The sequence below is a fragment of the Muntiacus reevesi genome, chromosome 17 (genome assembly GCF_963930625.1).
Source record: "Muntiacus reevesi chromosome 17, mMunRee1.1, whole genome shotgun sequence".
NCBI classification, from domain to species: domain Eukaryota; kingdom Metazoa; phylum Chordata; class Mammalia; order Artiodactyla; family Cervidae; genus Muntiacus; species Muntiacus reevesi.
The window spans coordinates 43095185-43119141 of NC_089265.1; the positions used below are offsets into that span (position 1 = coordinate 43095185).

The 23957-nt window shown below is 37.1% G+C and overlaps 1 protein-coding gene across 1 annotated transcript in view; it reads left to right on the forward strand.

The window, feature by feature from the left end:
* CFAP95 (cilia and flagella associated protein 95) overlaps positions 1 to 22190 on the forward strand; it is an 86642-nt gene extending 64452 nt beyond the window's left edge. Inside the window, exons 5-6 of the mRNA XM_065908199.1 lie at positions 800 to 857; positions 21999 to 22190. Of these exons, the coding sequence (XP_065764271.1) occupies positions 800 to 857; positions 21999 to 22190 (250 nt within the window). The remainder of the gene's footprint in view (positions 1 to 799; positions 858 to 21998) is intronic.
* Positions 22191 to 23957: the final 1767 nt, after the last annotated feature.

Consider the following 23957-nt stretch of genomic DNA (forward strand, 5'->3'; position numbering starts at 1 on the left):
ATAAGAGAAAAAAATTTTCTCCTATTCTGAGTACCAGACAGAGAGAAACTTTCTTGCAAGTTTCCCTAGTCTGATGGCTAGAGTTCCTTTGGTCTCTTTTATATGTAGGTACAACATTTACAGGCTCTTGACTGGAAGTAGCAGTTTAGCTCTGGTGGGATACAGTCTATAGGGTCACAAAGAGTTGGACACTCAGCACACACACATGTGGAGGTACAGCCTTTACAGACTCCTGATCGTAAGTAGCAATTTAGCTCTGCGCCTTCTGTGAACCCAAGGTCATGTCTCCTGCCCTTGATAGGCAGTTCAAACTCCAGCTTTGAGTCTTGGTCTGTGTTTGTAGACTTGGGGGAGAAGGATGTATTTCACTCAACATTTCTATGTATTTCATGGAATGGAGGTTGGAGAAACTATGTAATCTCAGACTACCTGGTTGTGTATTATTTTCCAGTTGCCATCTAGCAGAGACCTTGAGGTATAGGGCCAAAAAGTTTGAAAAGTAGAAAGTGAGTGGAAAAGAGAACCCTTGTCTGGAATGCACCTGAGCTTTGGAACTTGGTAGCATATTATTAGTATAGAAGAATAGTAGGTGGTATTGGAAGAAATTGAAGGAAGGCATCTTGCTGGTTATAGTTAACACTATAAATGAGGCCTGGGAATTTTAAAAATTTAAAAGTTTTATTAGGGCCAATTTTCCTTGAAATGTTTTTTATTTTGTTTAAAGCACATACTACTAAAAAATTAAAATACTTTTCTTTTGGAGTCATTCTTTTCTCAGATATTGACTTATCTTTCTTAGGTGTACATTGACAACATATGCTGAAGAATATGCTCCACCATATGAATATCAGCCACTTGTGAGTATAAGCGAGCTGAAAAGCCATATTCTAATACTTATGTGCTTAATATGATTCTTTACATATAAATAGTCAAGCTTGAGAAGAAAGGACAAATTGTTGAGATTTATGATGTTTTATATTTATTTAGAGATATTAGCTATTTGTGGGAGTTAATGGAATATTTTATGGTTATGATTTATTTTGGGAACAAGTTTATAGATTTCAGGGAGAAAATATTGCAGTATCTAAAATATATTAGTTACTTTCTGCCTCATCTTCACTTTATTGTCCTGCTCCATAAACTCAATTTATCTGGAATAAGAATCTACCTTTCTATTCATTTGTATTATATTAGCATATGAAAATAAGTGGTTTAATTTAGCCCTGGGAATATGTATGCTGATAAAATATGTCCAGTTTACAACTTCAGTATACTTGTACTGAAAACATTATACCACAAAAGCAAAACAAGGCTGCTTCCTATTAGTCTTGTTCTAGAAGTCCTAATTGGTGCAAACAATAAGAGACTTAGCTACTGAAAAAGAGGAGAAAAAAATCTTCATTTTCAGATAGTATGATTATCTTCTCAGGAGAACCAGGATGTTAAAATAATAAGTAATTAGAATCAGTTATGACCGTTTAGTAAGACGATTGAATATAAAATAAATACATCAAAGATAATATTTTTCCTTCATACTAGCAATAACTGCTTAGTAAGCAAGCTATAAAAGAAAAAAACATACAAATTACTATAGCAACAAAAATTTTAAGTACTTTTATGAAGACAATTCTCAGATAAAGATCAATAAAGAAGATGTGGAAGCTACTCTCCAAAGATGGTAGACAGGCTACTTACTCAGCAAGAGTTAAATGTTCCTCCATCTTCTGAATCACAGTTGTCAGGTGACAGATTTGATCAACAGAACATGACAAAAGTAACACTATGCCAAATCTAGGCTAGCTTTAATAAGACTGCTTCCAATTCCTGGAGCCTTGAGCCACCAAGGCTAGGAAATCAAGGCTACTCTGCTGAAGGAAGAGGCCATGAGAAGGGATAATGATGAGCTTAACTTATGAATGATGAAACCATCTTGGATATCCAGCCTAGTGGGCGTAGACTGCAGCTTCAGTTGTCATCTGACTACAGACCACAAGAGATTGCAAGAAAATAGTAATAAATTGCTATTTGAAGGCATTAAGTTTTGGGTGTTTTGTTTTTTTAAATAAATACACACCAAAGGTAACTGAAATAGAAATCTCAAGTACAAGGAAATAACTACTGTTTAGGGGACTGGAAAACTAAATTAATTATAAGTTAAATTTATAAATTTAATATAATTACATTAAAAATCCCAATGAACTTTGTTTACTATCTGAGAACCCTAAGATTCTGAAAGTTATTTGAGAGTATAAATAGAGGAGAATAATCAAAAGTTTTTTGAAAGTGGCATAACCATTTACGGAAATAAAAGATTCCTGGTACTACTAATGTTATAATATTATTTATTTTTGCTTATTAAAAAATAGAAATCAAACTGTTAGAAAAGCAAATATGATGGCTTATGGATTAATATGCTTAATACATAAAGAATTCAGATTTATTGGCAGGAAAACTGTTAAAACCATAGGGAAATGAGCCAAGGGCATATAAAGACAATTCACAAATTAGGAAATAATTATTATTAGTTAACTGACAAATACAGGGAAAATCCCAGTCTACAAATAATAGAATGTGTGAATTAAAACAGTTAATTTTTTTGCTAGTAAAATCGGTGATATTTTTAAAAATAATAATACTCTGTTGAGTGACACTGGGGTGAGATGGCTACTTTTTTTTCTATTGCCAGAAATATTGTAAATTGTTTTAGTCTTTCTGGAAAGGAATTTTGCAATATGAATTGATATACTATTTGATCTAATAATTCTAAGAATTTCCCCAAGAAAAATAATTCAAACCAGGGATAAAGTTTATATCCAATGATATTCATCACTGAATTATTTATTATGGCAAACTTGGAAATTACCCAATGTTTTAGAATTGGGTACAGTACTCTAGGGATTCAGAATGAGTCTCCAAAAAATGTATCACTCCTGCATGAGGATTTTCTTGAGCCAAAGACCCTGTGGGTTAAGATAACCTACTCTCCTCCTTTAACTACCTAGAAGAGTTTAAATTGGGAATTTTTCTCAGGAAAAAAAAAAAAGGTATTACTGGAGATAAATTTTAGCTAAGTAGCTGCATCTATATTGCAGGGTAAATGTCTAATTGCCAAACATCTGGTCTTATTGTCTTGTGAACCCTCCTGTTCTTGGAAGCCCCAGGCCTCTATCCCATTTCTTAGCTTAGGATGACATGTATACCTCATTTTATCTCTCTTTGAACCCTCTCACGTATGTCGGGTTCCTGTATGTATGAAATTAAATTAGACTTTTTCTGGCTAATCTGTCTTATCAGTTTAATTCTTAGACTAATCAGAAGAATCTATAAGTGTAAAGGAAAGTTTTGTTTTCCTTTCTGACAGTGCTAATTAAATAGGTTGTAATCACATAATGAGATATTTTATATATTTATATATTCCACCATTTAGAAAGTCCATGGATAGTTCTTAGTGTCTTGATAAATCCTCTTATTTAAGGTCAAGAAAAATCATTAATATACAAAATTGTAGGTGTAGGAGCCTGAAGAAACTGCTAAATGCTAGTAAAGTTGGCTAGTGAATGGTGAAATTTTAGGTGATTTTCTTCATCATTATACTTTTCAGCATTTTTCAGTGTAGCAAGCATGGTGGTTTATAATCAGAACCACATGGAAACATATATTATTTAAAAATGAGTTTCAGGCTCATTTCCTTATATGCATGGGATTTGGCCCCATCTCTAAAAAGAGAAAGTTGCAAGACATGTAATTAAAAACTTACGGAATTCAAAGGACTAATTTTCCCATAAGCATAAATATGAAGAATGTGGGATGTATTTTTTGGGTGGATAACTCTTTAGCCACTGTGTTATGTATTTCTTCTTTTCATTTTTTCAGCATTATTTCCAGTATTTCTCATGTTGCTTGTTTCCATATTAACAGCACAGCATGCAGCGTGTGATGGCAGTTGTTTGGCTTTATTTAGAGTTTTGTTCATTTGCTTCTAAGTTTCTTGTCAAAGTAATTGACTTTGAGGCATGTTTTCAGTACTGCTTCTAGCACCCCCATTTAATAATGCTTGCATTCCATTGTTATAGAATATATAAAATATTTTAAATTGTAACGACAGTGAATGGTTAAGTAAGAGCGGAATAGTGACTGAACTCAGACTTAGAAGTTACCATACACGTAAAAAAAAATGTATGATTCATAAAATACTGACAAAATAAGGAGAATATTTTTTACTTGCTAGAGACCTCACCATGTGGCCTTTGCATAAACACAGCTCACCAGTCACTCAGTCTATCACCTTTGCAATTATGCAGTTTCTGAAGAAATCTTAAAATATTTTGATTTGTATTATCTCAAATTTTGTGCATGAATTGAGGCTTTATAAATTTTTATATTGTGGTCTCTTACATTTGCTTAATTCATACTTGCATAAAGTAGGATGGAATTATAAGAAGTCTTAAGGGAATGCAAATTATCTTCCCATATGAATGAGTAAATCCAAAATATTGGGAAGCTATGAAGTTATTTCTGAGGAGAGAAACGAAAGAGAATTGCAAGTTACTTCTTCAAAATTCCACTTCCTAAAGGGGGTATTTGTTATGACTCACCCAATTTCAATGAAAGATACCTTCTCTTAAAATCTTCCCTTTCTCCCAAAGAACCAAAATAAAGGAAAAAGTCACAGAGATGTTACATCAGAAGATTGGTCTAAGACTGGATGTTTGTAGGGTACATGAATCTTTGAGACAAAGGACAAGTGAGAAGAGGGTAATGGTGGAGAGTCAACCGAACACACTCAGGATTAGTAAGGAAAATAATTAGTTCAGGCATGGACTAGCAAACTCAGGAAGTTTAAGAGTCTGGGGAATTAAAAAAGGAACAAGCATGGCAATAGTGAAGGAGTGAGAGAGCTAAAAGAAATTAGAGGTAGTGAGCAAAGGGGATGTACTGGAATTTATTGATATTTCTCATTTAGAACTATTTGGGGGAATGATAGATCCCAAGATGTGGTCATGGGAATGAGGTATTATAATGGAATCTAAGCCATTGACTTGAGAAGGTGAAAAAATGGCAAGTGACAGTGTCGGCTAGATTCTAAATATGAGTGTTGAAGTCAGCCTACAAGATAGTAGGAAAGAAAGGTAGGACCAAAGACTGAGTCAAATGACCAGTCCCTCAGTGGGAGCATTTTGGAGGTTCATGGCTCCTCCCAGCCCTGTAGCTGCCATTTGAGAACATCTGATTGGTCTTTACTGTGTGAATTACCATCCTTTTCCCTAAATAGAGCTGTCTATTGAATTATCTTTCCAGGCATATGTGTAGCTTTAAGCCAGAAAATGTTGCCTATCTCAGTTCTTTCAGAGATAAAAAGCTGAGGAACTTTTAAATAGAGAGTTATGTATTAAAGCTGACATGCACTCCAACTTGATTACAAGGAACCTAAGCAGTGTTGCCCAGTAGGTAAGAAAGAGGCTGTATCTGTTTAAATATTCCCCACAATGGTAGGATTGACCTATCCTGTCACTGGGATTCTATGCCCTGGTACAGATACAGCATTGTTAAAATATTGATATTTCTGTGCTGTTTAGAAATTTGCTGTGGCCTTGAGTTCTCCAGAACCCTGCTGCCTCAGTAGTCCAGCCTTCTGGACTCTCAGGACCCAGGGCTGCATTATGACTTACCTGGGCCCTAAGGAGTTTCATGGGCTCCTTCTTCCATGGAAAGAAAAAAAAGTAAATAATTTATTTTACAATTGTATTGCCATAAAGGCAAATATAATCCAGATTGGATTATATTCATTTTTGTTAATTTAAAGGCTTATTGAAGAGATGTATTTTTAGGCTGCATTTCTCATTGGTATTTTGTAAAGATTACCTATCTTTTTTTCTTTTATATTTTTATACTGTTTTGCCTCCTTGTCTATTTTTGACTATTTGTGACTGTATTATTGTATTTTATAGCCATGTTATGTGATCATGTTATTGTTAACCCTCCTGAAATTATTATCAGTATATTGTGGGTGTTATTTTTGTTGTTGTTTAGACGCTGTCATATCCAACTCTTTTGTGATCCCATGGATTGTAGCATGCCAGGCTTCTCTGGCCATGGGATTTCCCAGGAAGAATACTGGAGTGAATTGCCATTTCCTTCTCTAGGGGATCTTCCTGACCCAGGAATTGAACCCGCGTCTCCTGCATTGCAGGCAGATTCTTTACTGCTGAGCCACCAGGGAAGTCCAGTGGGTGTTATTACACAAAACTAAATCATATAACACTCATTTTTTCCTGAGAAGTACTTTTGGACTTTGGTACTCTATTTTAAGCAAAATTTTCTGTATAATAGCTGCCATTGCTTACTGCCTTGCGATGTTTATGGGTATTAAATTACTGGCACCATTTCCTGGCTTCAATATGAGTTTGTATCATTTAATAGAGTTAGTTTTTCAAAATGGTGTTTGCATTTTTCATTATGGTAAAATATATATAATATAAAAGTACCATTTTAACCTTTTTTTAGTTTACAATTTAGTGGCACCAAGTACATTCACATTATTGTTATAGTCACTTTGAAAATTCTAATTTTAAAATAAATTAAAACACTTTTGTAGGAACTTTAAAATTCTATGGGCCTTACACACTGGGCTTTTCTGTGCCTCATGGCTGAGTGGGCCCAGCCTGGATTTTCTTTCTGGTAGCTTAACACCTGCCTGACAGGGGTATCTAAAACTTGCCCAAACTGCTTGGTGTGTATTGATTTATAAATACTTTGAATATCATCCCAAACCAAGATTCACCTTAGATAGGAGTAACCTTGAGTACCATCAAGAGCCTTTTATTGTTCTATTAGGCTCTGAAACATGAAAGAAACTCCTTAAAGGCTGGAATTACCCTTAGTTTCCTGCTTCCCAGGAAGGGATGTCTAACAGGGGCTTTAAAAAGAAGATAAGGGAAAGAGTGACTTACTGAAAACCACCAATAGCTGGGTCAGAAAGTGAATCTAGAACAAGTTGGAGTTTCTATAGGAAACATTACCTGTCTGAACTAAATCAGCTTTTATTTCCACTTCTTTTTAAGGCCTTCTCTTTGCATCTTTGCTCCATTCTGTGTCCCCATGATCTTCCATAATTCCAGTGTAGATAGTCTTTTTCTTTTTCTTTTTTTGTTCTTTTGTTGTTATTATTACTGCTTTAAAAACGTAATAGCATGAAAAGTTGTTCAATGTAAATCTGGTCACACTGAATAATCATGTATAAACCTTGTAGTCTAGAATAGAGTATAGTTTTGCCAAGCTTTCATCCAAAAAATTAAGGTTGAACTTTAATTAGGTAATGTTTCAGGGTCCATGATGTGTCTTCATGATTTTTATTTTAGTACTACTTCACTTTGTACTGCATCTTTATATATATACTATTTAATTTTCTCTTTTTCTTCTGTTAATGTTCTGACTCACTGTCTACTAAGAGAATAATCATGGCCATTTGCTGAATACTCTTGTTTATCTTATGTACTGTTGACTGAAATGAAATGAGAGAGAGGTTTACATTCTTATGCAAAAGAGGTGTAGTGGTGAGGGAGTGGAATTGGAGAAGAAGGAAGAGAGGTCACATGATTGTACCTAGTATTTTTTGATTGACATCAAGGTGTCTCAAAATCCTGCTGCTAGTTAACCACAGAAGCAGCCTTCTCTTACTTGGGTTCAGAAGGAGATGGTGGCTTCCCTTGATGTATATTCATACCTGAAAGATCTCAGTGTGTGTTGTATATATGTGTGCTGACCTTAAACATGTACATATGGCCATGATTTTGTAGCTTAAAGGCAAATAATTCTGAATCTGAGTCTCATGGCATTCTCCTAGTGCTAAGAGACCACATTTCCTAAAATGGACAGGAATGGGTGAATTTAATTCAGATGACCATTATAACTACTACTGTGGGAAAGAGTCCTTTAGGAGAAATGAAGTAACCCTCAAAGTCAACAAAAGAGTCTGAAATGCAGTACTTGGGTGCAGTCTAGAAAATGACAGAATGATCTTGGTTCATTTCCAAGAGAAACCATTCAACATTACAGTAATAATCCAAGTCTATGCCCCAACCACAAATGCCACAGAAGCTAAAGTTGAATGGTTCTATGAAGAGCTACAAGATATTCTAGAACTAATGCCAAAAAGAGCTGTCCTTTTCATCATAAGGGACTGGAATGCAAAAGTAGGAAGTCCAGATACCTGCAGTAACAGGCAAGTTTGGTCTTAAGGTACAAAAAGAAGCAGGACAAAGGCTAATAGAGTTTTGTCAAGAGAGCACGCTGGTCATAGCAAAAGCACCCTCTTCTGACACAAGAGATGATTCTACACATGGACATCACCAGATGGTCAACACTGAAATCAGATTGATTATATTCCTTGCAGTCAAAGATGGAGAAACTCTATAAACCAGCAAAAACAAAACTTGGAGCTGACTATGACTCAGATAATGAGCTTCTTATTACAAAATTCAGGCTTGAATTGAAGAAAATAGGGAAAATCACTAGGCCATTTGGGTATGACCTAAATCAAATCCCCTATGACTATACAGTGGAGGTGATGAGTAGAGTCAAAGGATTAGATCTGGTAGACAGAGTGCCTAAAGAACTATGGACAGAGGTTTGTAACATTGTATAGGAGGCTGTGACCAAAACCATGCCAAAGAAAAGGAAATGCAAGAAAGTTAAGTGGTTGTCTGAGGAGGCTTTCTAAATAGCTGAGAAAAGAAGAGAACTGAAAGGCAAGAGAGAAAGGAAAAGATATTTGCAACTGAACACAGAGTTTCATAGAATAGCAAGGAAAGATAAGATAAGAAAGTCTTCTTAAGTGAACAATGCAAAGAAATAGAGGAAAACAATAGTATGGGAAAGACCAGAGATCTCTTCAAGAAAATTAGATATATCAAGGGAACATTTCATGCAAAGATGGGCACAATAAAGGACAGAAATGGTATGGACTTAACAGAAGCAGAAGAGATCAAGAAGAGGTGGCAAGAATACACAGAAGAACTATACAAAAAAGATCTTCATGACCCAGATAACCATGAAGGTGTGGTCACTCATCTAGACCCACACATCCTGGAATGTGAAGCCAAGTGGGCCTGAGGATGCATCGCTACAAAGCACAGCTAGTGGAGGTGATGGAATTCCAGTTGAACTGTTTCAAATTCTGAAAGATGATGCTGTTAAAGTGTTGCACTCAATATGCCAATAAATCTGGAAAACTCAGCAGTGACCACAGGACTGGAAAAAGTCAGTTTTCATTCCAATCCCAAAGAAGTACAATGCCAAAGAATGTCCAAACTACTGCACAATTGCACTCATTTCACACTATAGCAAGGTAATGCTCAAAATCCTCCAAGCTAGGATTCAATAGCACATGAACCGAGAACTTTCAGACATACAAGTTGTATTTAGAAAAGGCAAAGGAACCAGAGATCAAATTGCCAACCTTCACTGGATCATAGAGAAAGCAAGGAAATTCCAGGAAAACATCTACTTCTTCTTCATTGACTATGCTATAAAGTCTTTGGCTATGTGGATCACAACAAACTGTGGAAAATTCTTAAAGGGATGGGAATACCAGATCACCTTACCTGTCTCCTGAGAAACCTGTATACAGGTTAAGAAGCAAGAGTTAGAACCAGACAGGGAACAATGGATTGGTTCAAAATTGGGGAAAGAGTATATCAAGGCTGTGTATTTTGTAACCCTGCTTGTTTAACTTCTATGCAGAGTACATCATATGAAATAGCAGACTGGATGAATCACAAGTTGGAATCACCATTGCTGGGAAAAATATCAATAACCTCAGATATGCAGATGCTACCACTCTAATGGCAGAAAGTGAAGAGGAACTAACATGAACTTCTTGATGAGGTTGAAAGAAGAGAGTGAAAAACCTGGCTTAAAATTCAGCATTCAAAAAACTAAGATCATGGCATCTGGCCCCATCACTTCATGGCAAATATGTGTGTGTTGAGTCATGTCTTACTCTGTAACCCCATGAACTGTAGCCCTCCAGGCTTCTCTGTCCTTGGGATTTCCCAGGAAAGAATGCTGGGCTGCTCTTTCCTACTCCAGGGGTTCTTTCTGACCCAGGGATTGAACCTGTGTCTCTTACATACTCTGCATTGACAGGCAGAGATTCTTTACCAACTGGGCTACCTGGGAAGCCAAATAGAAGGGGGGAAAGTGAAAGATTTTATTTTCTTGGACTCTAAAATCACTGCGATGATTACTGCAGTCATGAAATTAAAGGACACTTGTTCCTTGGAAGGAAAGTTTTGACAAAGAGCTTCCCTTCTAGCTCAGTTGGTAAAGACTCTGCCTGCAATGCAGGAGACCTGGATTCAATTCCTGGGTCAGGAAGATCCCCTGGAGAAGGAACTGGCAACCCACTTCAGTACTGTTGCCTGTAGAATCCCATGGACAGAGGAGCCTGGCAGGCTATAGTCCATGGGGTCACAAGAGTCGAACATGACTTAGCAACTAAACCACCACCACCAGACTACATATTAAAAAGCAGACATCACTTTGCTGACAGAAGTCCATATAGCCAAAGCTATTGTTTTTCGAGTAGTCATGTATGGATATGAGAGTTGGGCTATAAAGAAGTCTGAGGGCCTAAGAGTTGATGCTTTCTAATTGTGGTGTTGGAGAAGACTCTTGAGAGTCCCTTGGATTGTAAGGAGATCAAACCAGTCAATCTACCCTTAAGGAAATCAGTCCTGAATATTCATTGGAAGGACTGATGCTGAAAGGTGAAGCTCCAATACTTTGGCCACCTGATGCGAAGAGCTGACTAATTGGAAAAACTCTGATGCTGGGAAAGATTGAAAGCAAAAGGAGAAGAGGGCAACAGAAGATGTGACGGTTAGATGGCATCACTGACCCAATGGACATGAGTTTGAGCAAAGTCCAGGAAATAGTTAAGGACAGGGAAGTCTGGCATGCTGTCGTCCATGTGGTTGAAAAGAGTTGGACATGATTGCGACTGAGCAACAACAATAAGCTTAAACGTTAGGATCATTTGGCAGTTGCTCATATAGTTCCACAAGGCTTCCCCAGCTTCTCCCATTGATCTTTATTTAGATATAGAGATGGATAGACACATAGATAAGATGGAGAGATAGATAAGATATATAGATAATCTATCTATCATAGCTATCTTCTCTATCTCAACATTCAGAAAACTAAGATCATGGCATCCGGTCCCATCACTTCATGGCAAATATATGTAGAAACAATGGAAACAGTGACATACTTTAGTTTTTTGGGCTCCAAAATCACTGCAGTTGGTGACTGCAGCCATAAAATTAAAAGACTCTTGCTCCTTGGAATAAAAACTATGACCAACCTAGACAGCATACTAAGAAGCAGAGACATTACTTCGCCATCAAATGTCCATCTTGTCAAAGCTGTGGTTTTTCCAGTAGTCATGTATGGATGTGAGAGTTGGACTATAAAGAGAGCTGAGAACTGAAGAATTGATGTTTTTGAACTGTGATGTTGGAGAAGACTCTTGAGAGTCCCTTGGACTGCAAGGAGATCCAACCATTCAATCCTAAAAGAAATCAGTCCTGAATATTCATTGGAAGGACTGATGCTGAAGTTGAAATCCAATACTTTGGCCACCTCATGCAAAGAGTTGACTCATTGGAAAAGACCCTGATGCTGGGAAAGATTGAAGGTGGGAGGAGAAGGGGATGACAGAGGATGAGAAGGTTGGATGGCATCATCAACTCAATGGACATGAGTTTGGGTAAAGTCTGGGAATTGGTGATGGACAGGGAGTCCTGGCATGCTGCAGTCCATGGGGTCACAAAGAGTTGGACATGACTGAGCAACTGAACTGCAATGAAAAGTCAGGTTATTTTTTGATATGACTATTCATATAGACCTCCATTTTTTGGGGGGATGACCCTAACCCTAACTCATTAATGATATAGATGTTTATACTTATATTCACAGTCTATATGTCCTTGAACTTCCCATGACTATTTTTCTTTAGTTGAATACCTTTATTTGTTACAAATATTCCTCCTATGTAAAATTTTACCAAATAAAAAGATATACTAAAGGTTTCTTAAATAGGTAATAAAAATATATCCAACTATTTGCATGTTCTTTACAGCTGTATTTGCTGGTTACTCTTATTCAATCATTGAGGAAAAAATATCCAATAGAAATGAAGTCAATTTAAAAGTAATGTAGGGAAATGAACAAAGGAATCTGTCTAAAATGCCTATGCCCTGTGATTCGCAGAGTCAGTAGTGAAATTTTGGCCATAGGGGAATTGTTCTTTTCTTCCCACATCACTCTGTGTGTGCTTAGGGGAAGACAGGTCTTCCTGTAAGTAGGGAGAAAGTGCATGTAAGTAGGGAAGAATTTTATACATGATATATACTGAAATTAAGCAAAATATCACAGCAATCTACTTTAATATCTCTTTTAATTCCATCCAATGTGACATTCAGATAAATAAGCTTGTTGCCTCCATACGTTTTAAAGAGTAAATGAAGTACACCAAATGGGGATGCTTAAAGGCATGCTAGGGAAGAATGATCTTTGCTGTATGAATGCCAGGTGGCTAATAGTTATCTGTAATGGTGGACACAAGGTTAGTTCGCAGTGACTGATTTGGGCAGGAAACGTAACCCATTATGTATTTTTATGGATGAGCTCTCTAGATGAAGGAATTGAGACTTCTCTCAAATTATCTAGTGATATTAAATTAGGTAGCATTATTGATATTGCAGAAGGCAGGCCTAAAACTGAAAATGACCTTGAAAAATAAAACTATGAAAAATAAAAAGTCCTAAAAAAAACAGGATGAAATCAAATAAGTGAAACCACATAAATGGGTAAAAACTGGGTATATGGTTGACTAAGAAACAGCAATGTCATTTTATCCTGAAAAAATGGCTTGGAAGATAAATGATGCTTAGAGGTTATGGGAATGAGGTGGGAAAAGGATGGGAATCTAAGAATTGGATACCTATCACTTACTGATACATTTTACTGATGTAAGTGGTAAAACCATGTCTTATTTGTCTTTCACAATGAGGGAAGGTTGGCTGGGCACTCAAGAGGACCCTTCTGTAATATCCTAACCTGTTTTTCTATTATCTGTTAAAAAGAAGGAGGAAGAAAAAGAGAAGAAAAGGAAAAAGAAAACTTTATTAGCCTTAATGCAGATTTTCCATACAGTGACTCTCTTGCTGGGTCTTTAGTAGTTCCTGTTGTTACAGAGCCTGTTTGCCCTCTGTGTTCCTTTCTCTGACACTTTTTTCCATCTTCTATCAGGATGTTTCAGTTTCCCCAACCATTCTCTGAAACAGCACATTCAAAGAGATTGATTCTTATTGTTGGTTGTGTTTTATCTATGATGCTTCTTTGGAAGTGAGTAGTCATTGGCTACCACTACCTTCTTTGTGCCCTCCCTTTCCTCAGGACCTATGGCTTTGCAATGCTCTCTCCATGCCTTTTTGTCTCTGTCTTTCATGGCTTCTTTATGAACCCAGCCATAAGTATTCCCAAGAATTGGGTCCCAGAGCCCTGCTCCTCTCATTTTACCTAATCTCAGAAAATTAATCCACTCCTATGGCTCTGTAACCATCACTTTTGAGGGGTAACTAATTTTTATATAATTTCAAACTTACAGGAAATTTATAAGACGAGCACAAGGAGCTTCCATATAATCTTTACCTAGAGGCACCAATTATTTACCATTTGAGAGTAGATTGGAGACTTTGTGCCTCTTTACCTATAGATAATTCAACATGCATTTCTTAATAACAGACATATAGCCATGGTAAAGTTTTCAGCCTCACACAAAATTGATACAGGATAATTATGAAAGCCAGAGTCCATATTCAAATATAATCCCTGGTCCTATTGATATTCTTTATCGCTATTTTACCCAATCAATTATCACTGCTGTGCATAGGGCACTGACTTCTCTCTAGGACATCTGTCTAACGGCATTACCTTACCTCAAATAAGCATTTTGTACTGATGTCATCTCTAATTAAAAGTGTCTGAGAAGTGACTCATCATTTGCCCCCTTAAACAAATCCTCCTCATCTCCGTGTCTTTTTAATTCTTTTTAATGGTGTTAGAACCTCCCAGACATCCAGATTTGAAGGTATGAGCATCTCTGATTCCTTATCCCCAGTTAGGCTAGTAAGTCCTCTAAATTCTTCTTGTGAAATGTCTCCTCTAGTACAGCTCTGCTTAAGCTGCTGTGCTCTGTTACCCACCTATTAAGCACTTTAGATGAATTCTCAGTTACCCTCATCTATCTGGAAGGCTCAGACAATTCAGTGATAGTCCTATCTTAAGAATACTTTGTCAGAACTTTGGGTCTGTGTGGCACCAGAATAGTGGATCAGCCATAATGTGAGATAATTCACAAATCTCTTTCTGTATACAATTTCTATATAAACACTTCTTCCCAACCCACTTAATAGATGTTGAGTAATCATTTCGATATTATGTTAGGGTGTTGAAACTCTTAACAATTGTCTGCAGTTCACATATGCAGAGGAAGTATGTCTAACTGATCCCTGGGCCCTCTTCCTAAGTCCATCACCAGTGGGAAAACACTAATTCTCAATCAACCTAAAGCTTAGTCTGATTCTATGATTTAAATAGCTCCTATAAGAAAATTTAATCTTTCTTGAAAAAAAAAACTCACTTTCTCAGAGACCCTCTCCCACTTCCAATTGTAGAAAAGAAGTGAGACTGTTATCTGTTAAAAGGTCTACTTACAAGGTTGGCCTTTGGTTGGCATGTAGAGATAAGAATTCCCTAATAAAAGTAGCTCACAGTTTCTACTAAACTGTTGGCACAAACAATGTGCCTTATGTTGAACACTTGTTTTCCTTCTAGGAGTCTGGAATTTTGGTATATGCTAGGCAGAGGGTGCCTATGTGACCAGCCCCTAAGAAAAATCTTGGTCTTGGAGTCTCTAATGAGCTTCCCCAGTAGATAGCATCTCATACCTCATAGCTGGAGGGAATCAAGTGCATCTGGTGTGACTCACCAGGAGAAGGTTCTTGGTCTCAGAATTTCATATCTTTTTTTTTTTTTTTCTTGACTTTAGCCTATGTGCCTTTTCCCTTTGCCCACTTTGCTTTGAATCAACTTGCTGTAATCAAGCATAGCCACGTGAGTGCATGCATGTGCTCAGTCATGTCTGACTCCGCAACCCACAGACTGTAGTCTGCCAGGCTCCTCTGTCCATGGGATTTTCCAGGCAAGAATACTGGAGTGGATTGCCATTTCCTACTGCAGGGGATCTTCCCTGACCCAGGGATCGAACCCATGTCTCTTGCGTCTCCTTCATCGGCAGGCAGATTCTTTACAACTAGTGCTACCTGTGAAGCCCTAATCATAGTCACAAGTACAATTATATGTTGAGTTTCATGAGTCCTCTGAGCAAGTCACTGAATCTAGTGGTGGTCTTGGGAATCCCAACACACCCTACTTTTCTCCCTATGGCAAATTGCTATTTTCCCAAAATGGCTGCCACATGTGCTGCCATGGCACTTTGTCTTACAAGGTGATTTTGACACTCTTCTCATTGAGAGGTAGAGTCCGTGTTACCTCCCCCCAGATCTGGGTGAACTGTGACTGTGATGAAAGTGATGCTATATGATTTCTGGAGTAGCTGTTTAAAAGCAGTGCAGCTTCCTCCTTTCTCTTTGTGCCATCCTTATTCCTAGAACCCAGTCCCGTGCTGTGCAGAAGCCCACGCAGGCACAAAGAGCTGTTGTGTAGCTGTTCCATCAACATCTAGTCTCTGGGATGATATCCCAAGTCCACCTGGTTGCTCTTTTTCTTACAGGTATAAGTGGCTATAGTCTGTGAGTGTGGTAGCTCTCAGTCTTTTTCTACTTCCCACTCTTTTTCTCCAGGCTTGGTTGGAGCCCTCATGGCTTGTCTGAGATGACTCAACTTCATTTCCACTTCCATAGATACTGTTGACCCCACAGAAGCCGCCTATGATTCCCATTCAATACCTAGCTTTAGTACTCAGCTCTGCAGCTAACAGTTGAACCCTCTCCTCCAGACTTGCAACTACTTTCAGGGTCTTGTTTGTGCAACAGAATACCAAACATGCCTCAGGACTGATGATTCCCAGGCTTCCCTCTGCCTGACCAGGCTGCTTCACTGGTTTGGGTTTGGCTGTGCCCCAGGCAAATGAAAGAACAGCATGAGAGGTGGTCTGTTTAAAGATCTCATGAGAAATGAGGGCCAGGAGACCCCTATGCCTTTCTGCCATTATTCTTAAGTATCTAATGTACTTCTCTCTGTCCATATCAACAAGACCCTATCTGGTTCAAATCTGTGCTGCAAGCTCAGTTGTGTCTGACACTTTTGCGACCCCATAGACTATAGCCCACCAGGCTCTTCTGTCCATGGGATTCTCCAGGTAAGAATACTGGAGTGGGTTGCCATTTCCTCCTCCAAGGGATCTTCCTGACCCAGGGATCGAAGCCACGTCTCCTGCATCTCCTGCATTGGTAGTTGGGTTCTTTACCACTGAGCCACTGGGGAAACTTATGAAACTGTGTGAAAAGTGTTAGTTGTTCAGTCATGTCAAACTCTTTCTGATCCCATGGGCTGTAGCCCGCCAGGCTCCTCTGTCCAAGGAATTCTCCAGGCAAGAATACTAGAGTGGGTTGCCATTTCTTTCTCCAGGGAATCTTCTCAACCCAAGGATTGAACCCAGGTCTCCTGCATTCCAGACAGATTCTTTACTGTCTGAGCCACCAGGGAAGCCCTGATTTAAGTCTAGGGATGGGAAAATTGGGAAATGCACCAACTATTTCTCCTGTCCTTCTTTGCTTTTCCTTATTTTCATCTTCCTACAATGCCCCAAACTTCCTCTGTATTTTCCTACTCTCTGTTCCAACTCTTGTTTAAGGCTTCATGGCAAAGAATGTTTTCTCTCCATACTTGGAGAAACCTATGATTTGAATCTTCCAGGTATGGTCATTTGATATTCTAAAATCCTCAAGAGTATGCATTGGATTGCAAGGCTGTTGTCTTTAGGAAAAACTGTATTTTGCATTAGAAGGTGATATTACTTTGCTCTTTGTCATTTTTTTTTCTAAAACAAACTTTGATCACCCCATGGGAAAATGGGTGGTTACATACAATGAAAAGAGAAAACTACTAATAATTTTGAAATGATTACTCCCTCCCTATATATTTAGTTTCAGAGGTAGACCAAATTACTTGCTTGTCCAAAACTCCCAGCATCTCAATTTGGCCTTGGGTATGAGCTGCAATCAATATAAAAGGTCCTTTGATGTAGGACCTTCTTGGTTGGTGAAGCTGCTTTTTTTATTCTGTTTGGTGCCTTTTGTATTAAACTTTGAAAAACAAACTTTATTCTGCTTCCTTATAGTAATTATACCCTCATGGTTCCTAATAGTCTGTTACTATTTTTGAAAACCTTATTTTTTCACCTGTTCCATGTTTGCATCCTTCTAATTCCTGAGTGTATGCTTAGGCAGAAATTTACTGCTTGCCTTTACTCCTACTTTTCTATATATTTCCATCTCCCTTGTTTTTGACCCATTTCCTTGGTCTAACTCTCAGTACCTCAGTGTCCCAATACTGCAGATTATTCAGGTATATACTAGATAGGATGCTTTTAGTAGGTTGTACAAAAACCAACTCAAACTAGATTAGGCAGTAAAAGTAATTTATTGGCTCATTTATTTTTGAAAAGTCTGGCTTCAGGAAAGGATTGATACAGCAATGTCATTATACTTTTTACTGACTCTCATATCTGCCTTTTTATGGTTTTATTTCATGCTATACTGATTGTAGGCAGGCTGCCAACAGCAGCCTGGGCTAGATGCTTCCTTATTTATATCCAATAGTGAGAAAAGAGTGTTTTCTTCCCTAAACCCTTGAACAGAAGTCTCAGGCTTTAAGCTGTTTGGACAAACTGAAGTCACATGTCTAACACTGAACTAATCACTGTCATTGAGAGCGGAGTGAGATTATCCTGATTGTCTTAGGCAATCAGATTCTGCCCCTAGACCTAGAGGGGGCTTAATCTACTCACACTGCATGGCTGCTGCTTAATGGGAAATGAGAAAAGTGGACTCAGGGTGAGCTGGAGTCACCTCTTAAAGTTTGCGTGATGCGAGTATGTTCATGTCTGCCCAACTCAGTGTTCACTACTGACTTCACTTGAAATCAACCATGGTAGGAGTATAGACAACTCAGAAATTGTCGAATATTACAGATCAGTTGTGTAGCGTCTTTTTGGGTTGGGGGGGTTGGTTTACCATCTCTGATCATGGGAGACATTCAGTTTTATGTGTGTTAACAGGCAACAACAACAACAACAAAAAACAGGCAACAAACATTATCTTAATTAGTTTTCCTAACTTCAGCATTGTTCACCCCTTCTTATCCACTTGTAAAAAATAATGGCCTTACTGAGATATAATTTACTGAGATTTAATTCACATGCCATAAGATTCACCCTTTTAAAATGTACAATTTAGTGATTTTTAAAAATATATCTCCAGTGTCATACAGTCATCACCGCAGTCAATTTCAGAACATTTCCATCATCCTCCAAAGAAACCATATACCCAGTGTACCAGGCAGGTTTCTCTACAGAAGCAAACCAAAGCTGAAATCCTAGGAAAACCAGTGCTTGTGAACCAGAAGCACCAAAGAGCAGGATATGATCAACATTTCAGCTTAAGCAATCAAGCAAAACAGGCCAATTCTTACTTTCTCTGCCTTTCTTTTATTCAGGCCCTCAACAGATTGGATGATGCCTACCCACATTGGGGAAGGCAAACTACCTTATTGAGTCCATCGATTTAAATGCTAGTTTCATCTGGATACAACCCACAAATAATGTTTAGCCACATATCTTGGTGCCTTTTGATCCAATCACACTCATTAATAGTCACTCCTCATTCCTTCCCCTCCACCATCCTCTGGCAAAGCAACTTTTGGTCTTTGTGGACTTGCCTATTTCCAAGGTTCATCTATGCTACAGAACTACCAGTATTTTATTCCTTTTTTTGGCCAAATAAATTATTTCATTGCATGAACAGACCACATTTTATTTATATATCCATGAATTAATGACATGTAAGTTGTTGAGATCCATTTCTAATCATAGCTCTGGGATCCAGTCCTTTTCATCTTCAGTCTTTAGCACCTTCTGCTGCCAGAATACTTCTCCTAAAACATCACATTTATTCTTACCATTCATCTCATCAAAACGTATCATCCTCTCTGCCTAGGAGATGCTAAAGGAAGGTGTTGACTTCCATGCGAAGCTCTTCTCAGTTCCACTGCAACAGGGGTAGGAATGAGGAGATCCTACTCATTCTTAGATACTTAGAGGGCAGTTTGGCAAGTGATGCTCTAATCTTGTTTAAAGGATCTCTATCTGACCCAAAACAAACAAACAAACCTCAAAGAAATAGAACACCAACAACACAAAGCAAAAGTCCAAAACTATGTAGAAAGTGACATGGATATTATGTAGCTTTCAGATTTTATTGTTTATATATTTTATCTTTGAATTATTAAGAATTTCATGAAAGTGCTAGTGTGCTAATGTGTCTTACAAGCAGACAGCTTGAAGCCCTGGCTGAATCACTGGCATTCTTGAGATTCTCCCCTGAGATTTTAAGCAAATGGTATTTTCCTGCATGTAAAGTAGGAGTAATGATTCCTACTTCAGAGCCAGTTGTGGATTAAAAGTTATACTCAACTACCATGTTCAGACCATAATAGGCACTCAGTAAATAAATAGACACCATAATTATTATGTGGTTAGAATTTTCAATTGTTTTCAATGAAGCCTATCTAAGATTAGAACTATTTTGGTGTTCCTTCATTGTTTTATAGTTTTGGTGATTTAATTTCAATTTTGTCCTAGTGCTTTAAAATTAGTATCAATTTAAAGCAGAAATTAGATAATCAGTACAAGGGCTTTATGTTTCTTGTCTGCCATTATCCTTGATGTAATCTGAGTGAATCAACATTCCCTTTGGGAAGTGGCAAGATAGTGTTTTGTTTTATTACAATAGAAATTTTTATGAAGTACTCTAAGGATGCGTGTGTGCTAAGTCGCTTCTGTTGTGTCTGACTCTTTGCGACCCTGTGAACTGTAGCCAGCCAAGTTCCTTAGTCCATGGGATTCTCCAGGAAAGAATACTGGAGTGGGTTGCATTCCCTCCTCCAGGGGATATTCCCACCCCAGGGATTGAACCTGTGTCTCTTATGTCTCCTACATTGGCAGGCAGGTTTTTTACCACTAGCACCACCTGGGAAGCCCACTCTAAGGATAAATACCTTAAATATTATACTGGGTTATACTGAGGTAAATTTCTCATAGGATGAACCTTCCAACTTGGCATTTACTTGCATCTATGACCTGATAGCAGTTATTAAAAATATAACCCGCACAACAAAGGAAACTATAAGCAAGGTGAAAAGACAGCCTTCAGAATGGGAGAAAATAATAGCAAATGAAGCAATGGACAAAGAATTAATCTCAAAAATATACAAGCAACTCCTGCAGCTCAATTCCAGAAAAATAAATGACCCAATCAAAAAATGGGCCAAAGAACTAAACAGACATTTCTCCAAAGAAGACATACAAATGGATAACAAACACATGAAAAGATGCTCAACATCACTCATTATCAGAGAAATGCAAATCAAAACCACAATCAGGTACCATTTCATGCTGGTCAGAATGGCTGCTATCCAAAAGTCTACAAGCAATAAATGCTGGAGAGGGTGTGGAGAAAAGGGAACCCTCTTAACTGTTGGTGGGAATGCAAACTAGCACAGCCACTATGGAGAACAGTGTGGAGATTCCTTAAAAAATTGGCAATAGAACTGCCATACAACCCAGCAATCCCACTGCTGGGCATACACACTGAAGAAACCAGAATTGAAAGAGACACGTGGACCCCAATGTTCATCGCAGCACTGTTTATAATAGCCAGGACATGGAAGCAACCTAGATGCCCATCAGCAGACAAATGGATAAGAAAGCTGTGGTACATATACACCATGGAATATTACTCAGCCATTAAAAAGAATGCATTTGAGTCAGTTCTAATGAGGTGGATGAAACTGGAGCCTGTTATACAGAGTAAAGTAAGCCAGAAAGAAAAACACCAATACAGTATACTAACGCATATATATGCATTTAGAAAGATGGTAATGATAACCCTATATGTGAGACAGCAAAAGAGACACAGACGTATAGAACAGTCTTTTGGACTCTGTGGGCGAGGGCGAGAGTGGGATGATTTGGGAGAATGGCATTGAAACATGTAAGTTATCATATGTGAAACAAATCACCAGTTCAGGTTCGATGCATGATACAGGGTGCTTGGGGCTGGTGCACTGGGATGACCCAGAGGGATAGGATGGGGAGGGAGGTGGGTGGGGAGTTCAGGATGGAGAACACATGTAGCCCTGTAACAGATTCATGTCAATGTATGGCAAAACCACTACAATATTGTAAAGTAATTAGCCTTCAATTAAAATAAATTAATTTATATTTAAAAAAGACAAAAAGAATAAAAATGTAACCCAAGATATTAGTCTTTGGAAAATTATATTAATATAAAAGATATTAAATGGTAGTTAATTAGTAGTTGTTTTTGTCTTATGTAGAAATAGTTCTTTATGCTGTATATCTATGGTTTAGAAATTTTTGCACATATAACAATTTATAATTTTACAAATAAGAAAATCATTAATTAGACTTATCATTCATAATTAGAAATGCTTATAAATGCAATAGCCAAATACAAGAAATGATTAGTAATTTGAGAGATTATATTAATTAATTGTTTGAAAATTAACCTTTGATCATAATAAGACTAACACATTAAAGATCAACTTTTGGAAATCATTCCTTTATACATATTTCAGTCATTTAATATTAATATTATCTTTCCCCATAGGGTGATCCTTGTCAAGATGATGATTATTCAATTGTCCACAGAAAATGCCGTTCTCAGTTCACAGATCTAGATGGTTCCAAAAGATTTGGCATCAACACTTGGCTTGACGAGAGTGGGATTTATGCCAATTCATATGTAAAACGAAAACTCTACCCATTAACAGATGGCCCTATTACTCCCTTTTTAAAATAATATATGGAGTCAGGTTCTATAACTAATGAAAGGGAGTGAATGTAACAGTTGATGATTTTCTATCCTAATAAATGCAATGGAAACTTTACAATACATTCTTTTAACACAAAATCTTATATTCTACACAGTGTGTATATCCTTATTTTCATAAGCTACTCTGGTATTTCCAAAGTTTAGCATGTTTATCATTGAAGGTATGTAACAAATTCTAGATAGTACTTGGAGGTATTTTATTTAATTATACTTTATTTTATTGACTGGATTTATTTTATTGAATAAATTTTATTAGGAAAAATACATGAAGCTAACACAGTCAAGCTCTTGTTTGCTTAGGGTGTGTCTGATTTTAAAAAATGAGATAACTTCCACTTTTAAGTGAATAAAAATTTAGGTGGTGCTCAAATTCCACACGAAACTCAAATTGCTGAAATTTGAGCAACACTGGCCCTATGATGGTGTTGAATGTGTGTGTATGTGTATTGAGGGGGAGTGTGTCTGTTTATAGACTTTAACATATCTGTGATGTCTAGCTGCACTATAGATTATCATTTCAGCATGGTATTTTTCCTTATTTAATATTTAAGGAATTTTTTCCCTTTTTCCCCTTATTTAATATTTAAGGAATATTTTCCTTATTTAATTTAACACCTCTTGATTGTATGGCATAACAGTCATGCAGGCAGAATCTTAGTGAAACTTTAAGGGTTTAATGGAAAATCCAATCATCTAGTGTTAGATTTAGAAGAAATCTTAGCAGTTATTTTGACTTACACTTCCATTTTACAGATGAGCAGAGACAAAGTTTCAAGTAGCTTTCCTAGGGTTACATAAATAGCAGATTCTAGTTGAACTTTGAGGTGCATTTGAACTTTCATTTTTTCTGAGGAAGGGTTTATTTATTTGGTCAGCCTAAGCTAAATTTACTCTCATTATTTTTCTTAAAAAAAAAGAAATTCATGACACAGTATTTCATGATAAATGTTAATGTGATTAGCAAAATACAGGTGAGGACACAAGTCTTGTAAATAGGGAAATGAAAATAAAGAAAATGTGGAAATGGCAAGGAAGCATTCACCAGCAGAGTTTTACTATATTTTCTTGCTGCTTCAGTGTCTGTACGTATGCACAAATATGTATGTATAAATATGTATATATGAATATGTAATATTAATTCTTTATGTAGTACCTATTCTAGTGGATTACCTTTCCTTCCATAAACTATAAATTCAACTTTAATCACTCTGAACATTCATTAACATCTCTAGAATGGACAGCTGTTTGAAGTATGCAAATCTGTATGCCAAGCCACTTATAATTTGTTTTTCTTTTTGTAAGGGAAAGGTCTCAATGGCCATACTGACCTTTGAACTTGCCATTTACTTAGAAAATTAAAATTCACCTTCTTTAGCAGGAGTTCTATATTGTCACAGTGATTAGCATTACATTTTACATAAATAACCTGGGTCTGTCACAAGGGATCAATTTAGAAATCAGTTTTTGTTTGATTAGGAGAATGAAATAAGGGGGGTTGTATTTAAACTAGTTGAATAAAATGATGCATTGAAAAAATTAAAGATTACTTAGATTTTTCAGGAGTAATTATTTTGTGCTGATTTGGATATCTTTAGATAACTGCTTTAATGGTTCACTCACCAGTATCAGAGACCATTTCAAACAATAAAAACTGAAACTTAGATATTGTTAAAGAATGTCTTCTTTAGGAAACGACTGCACTATCTTCTAATGGTTCCACACGTATACTTCAAA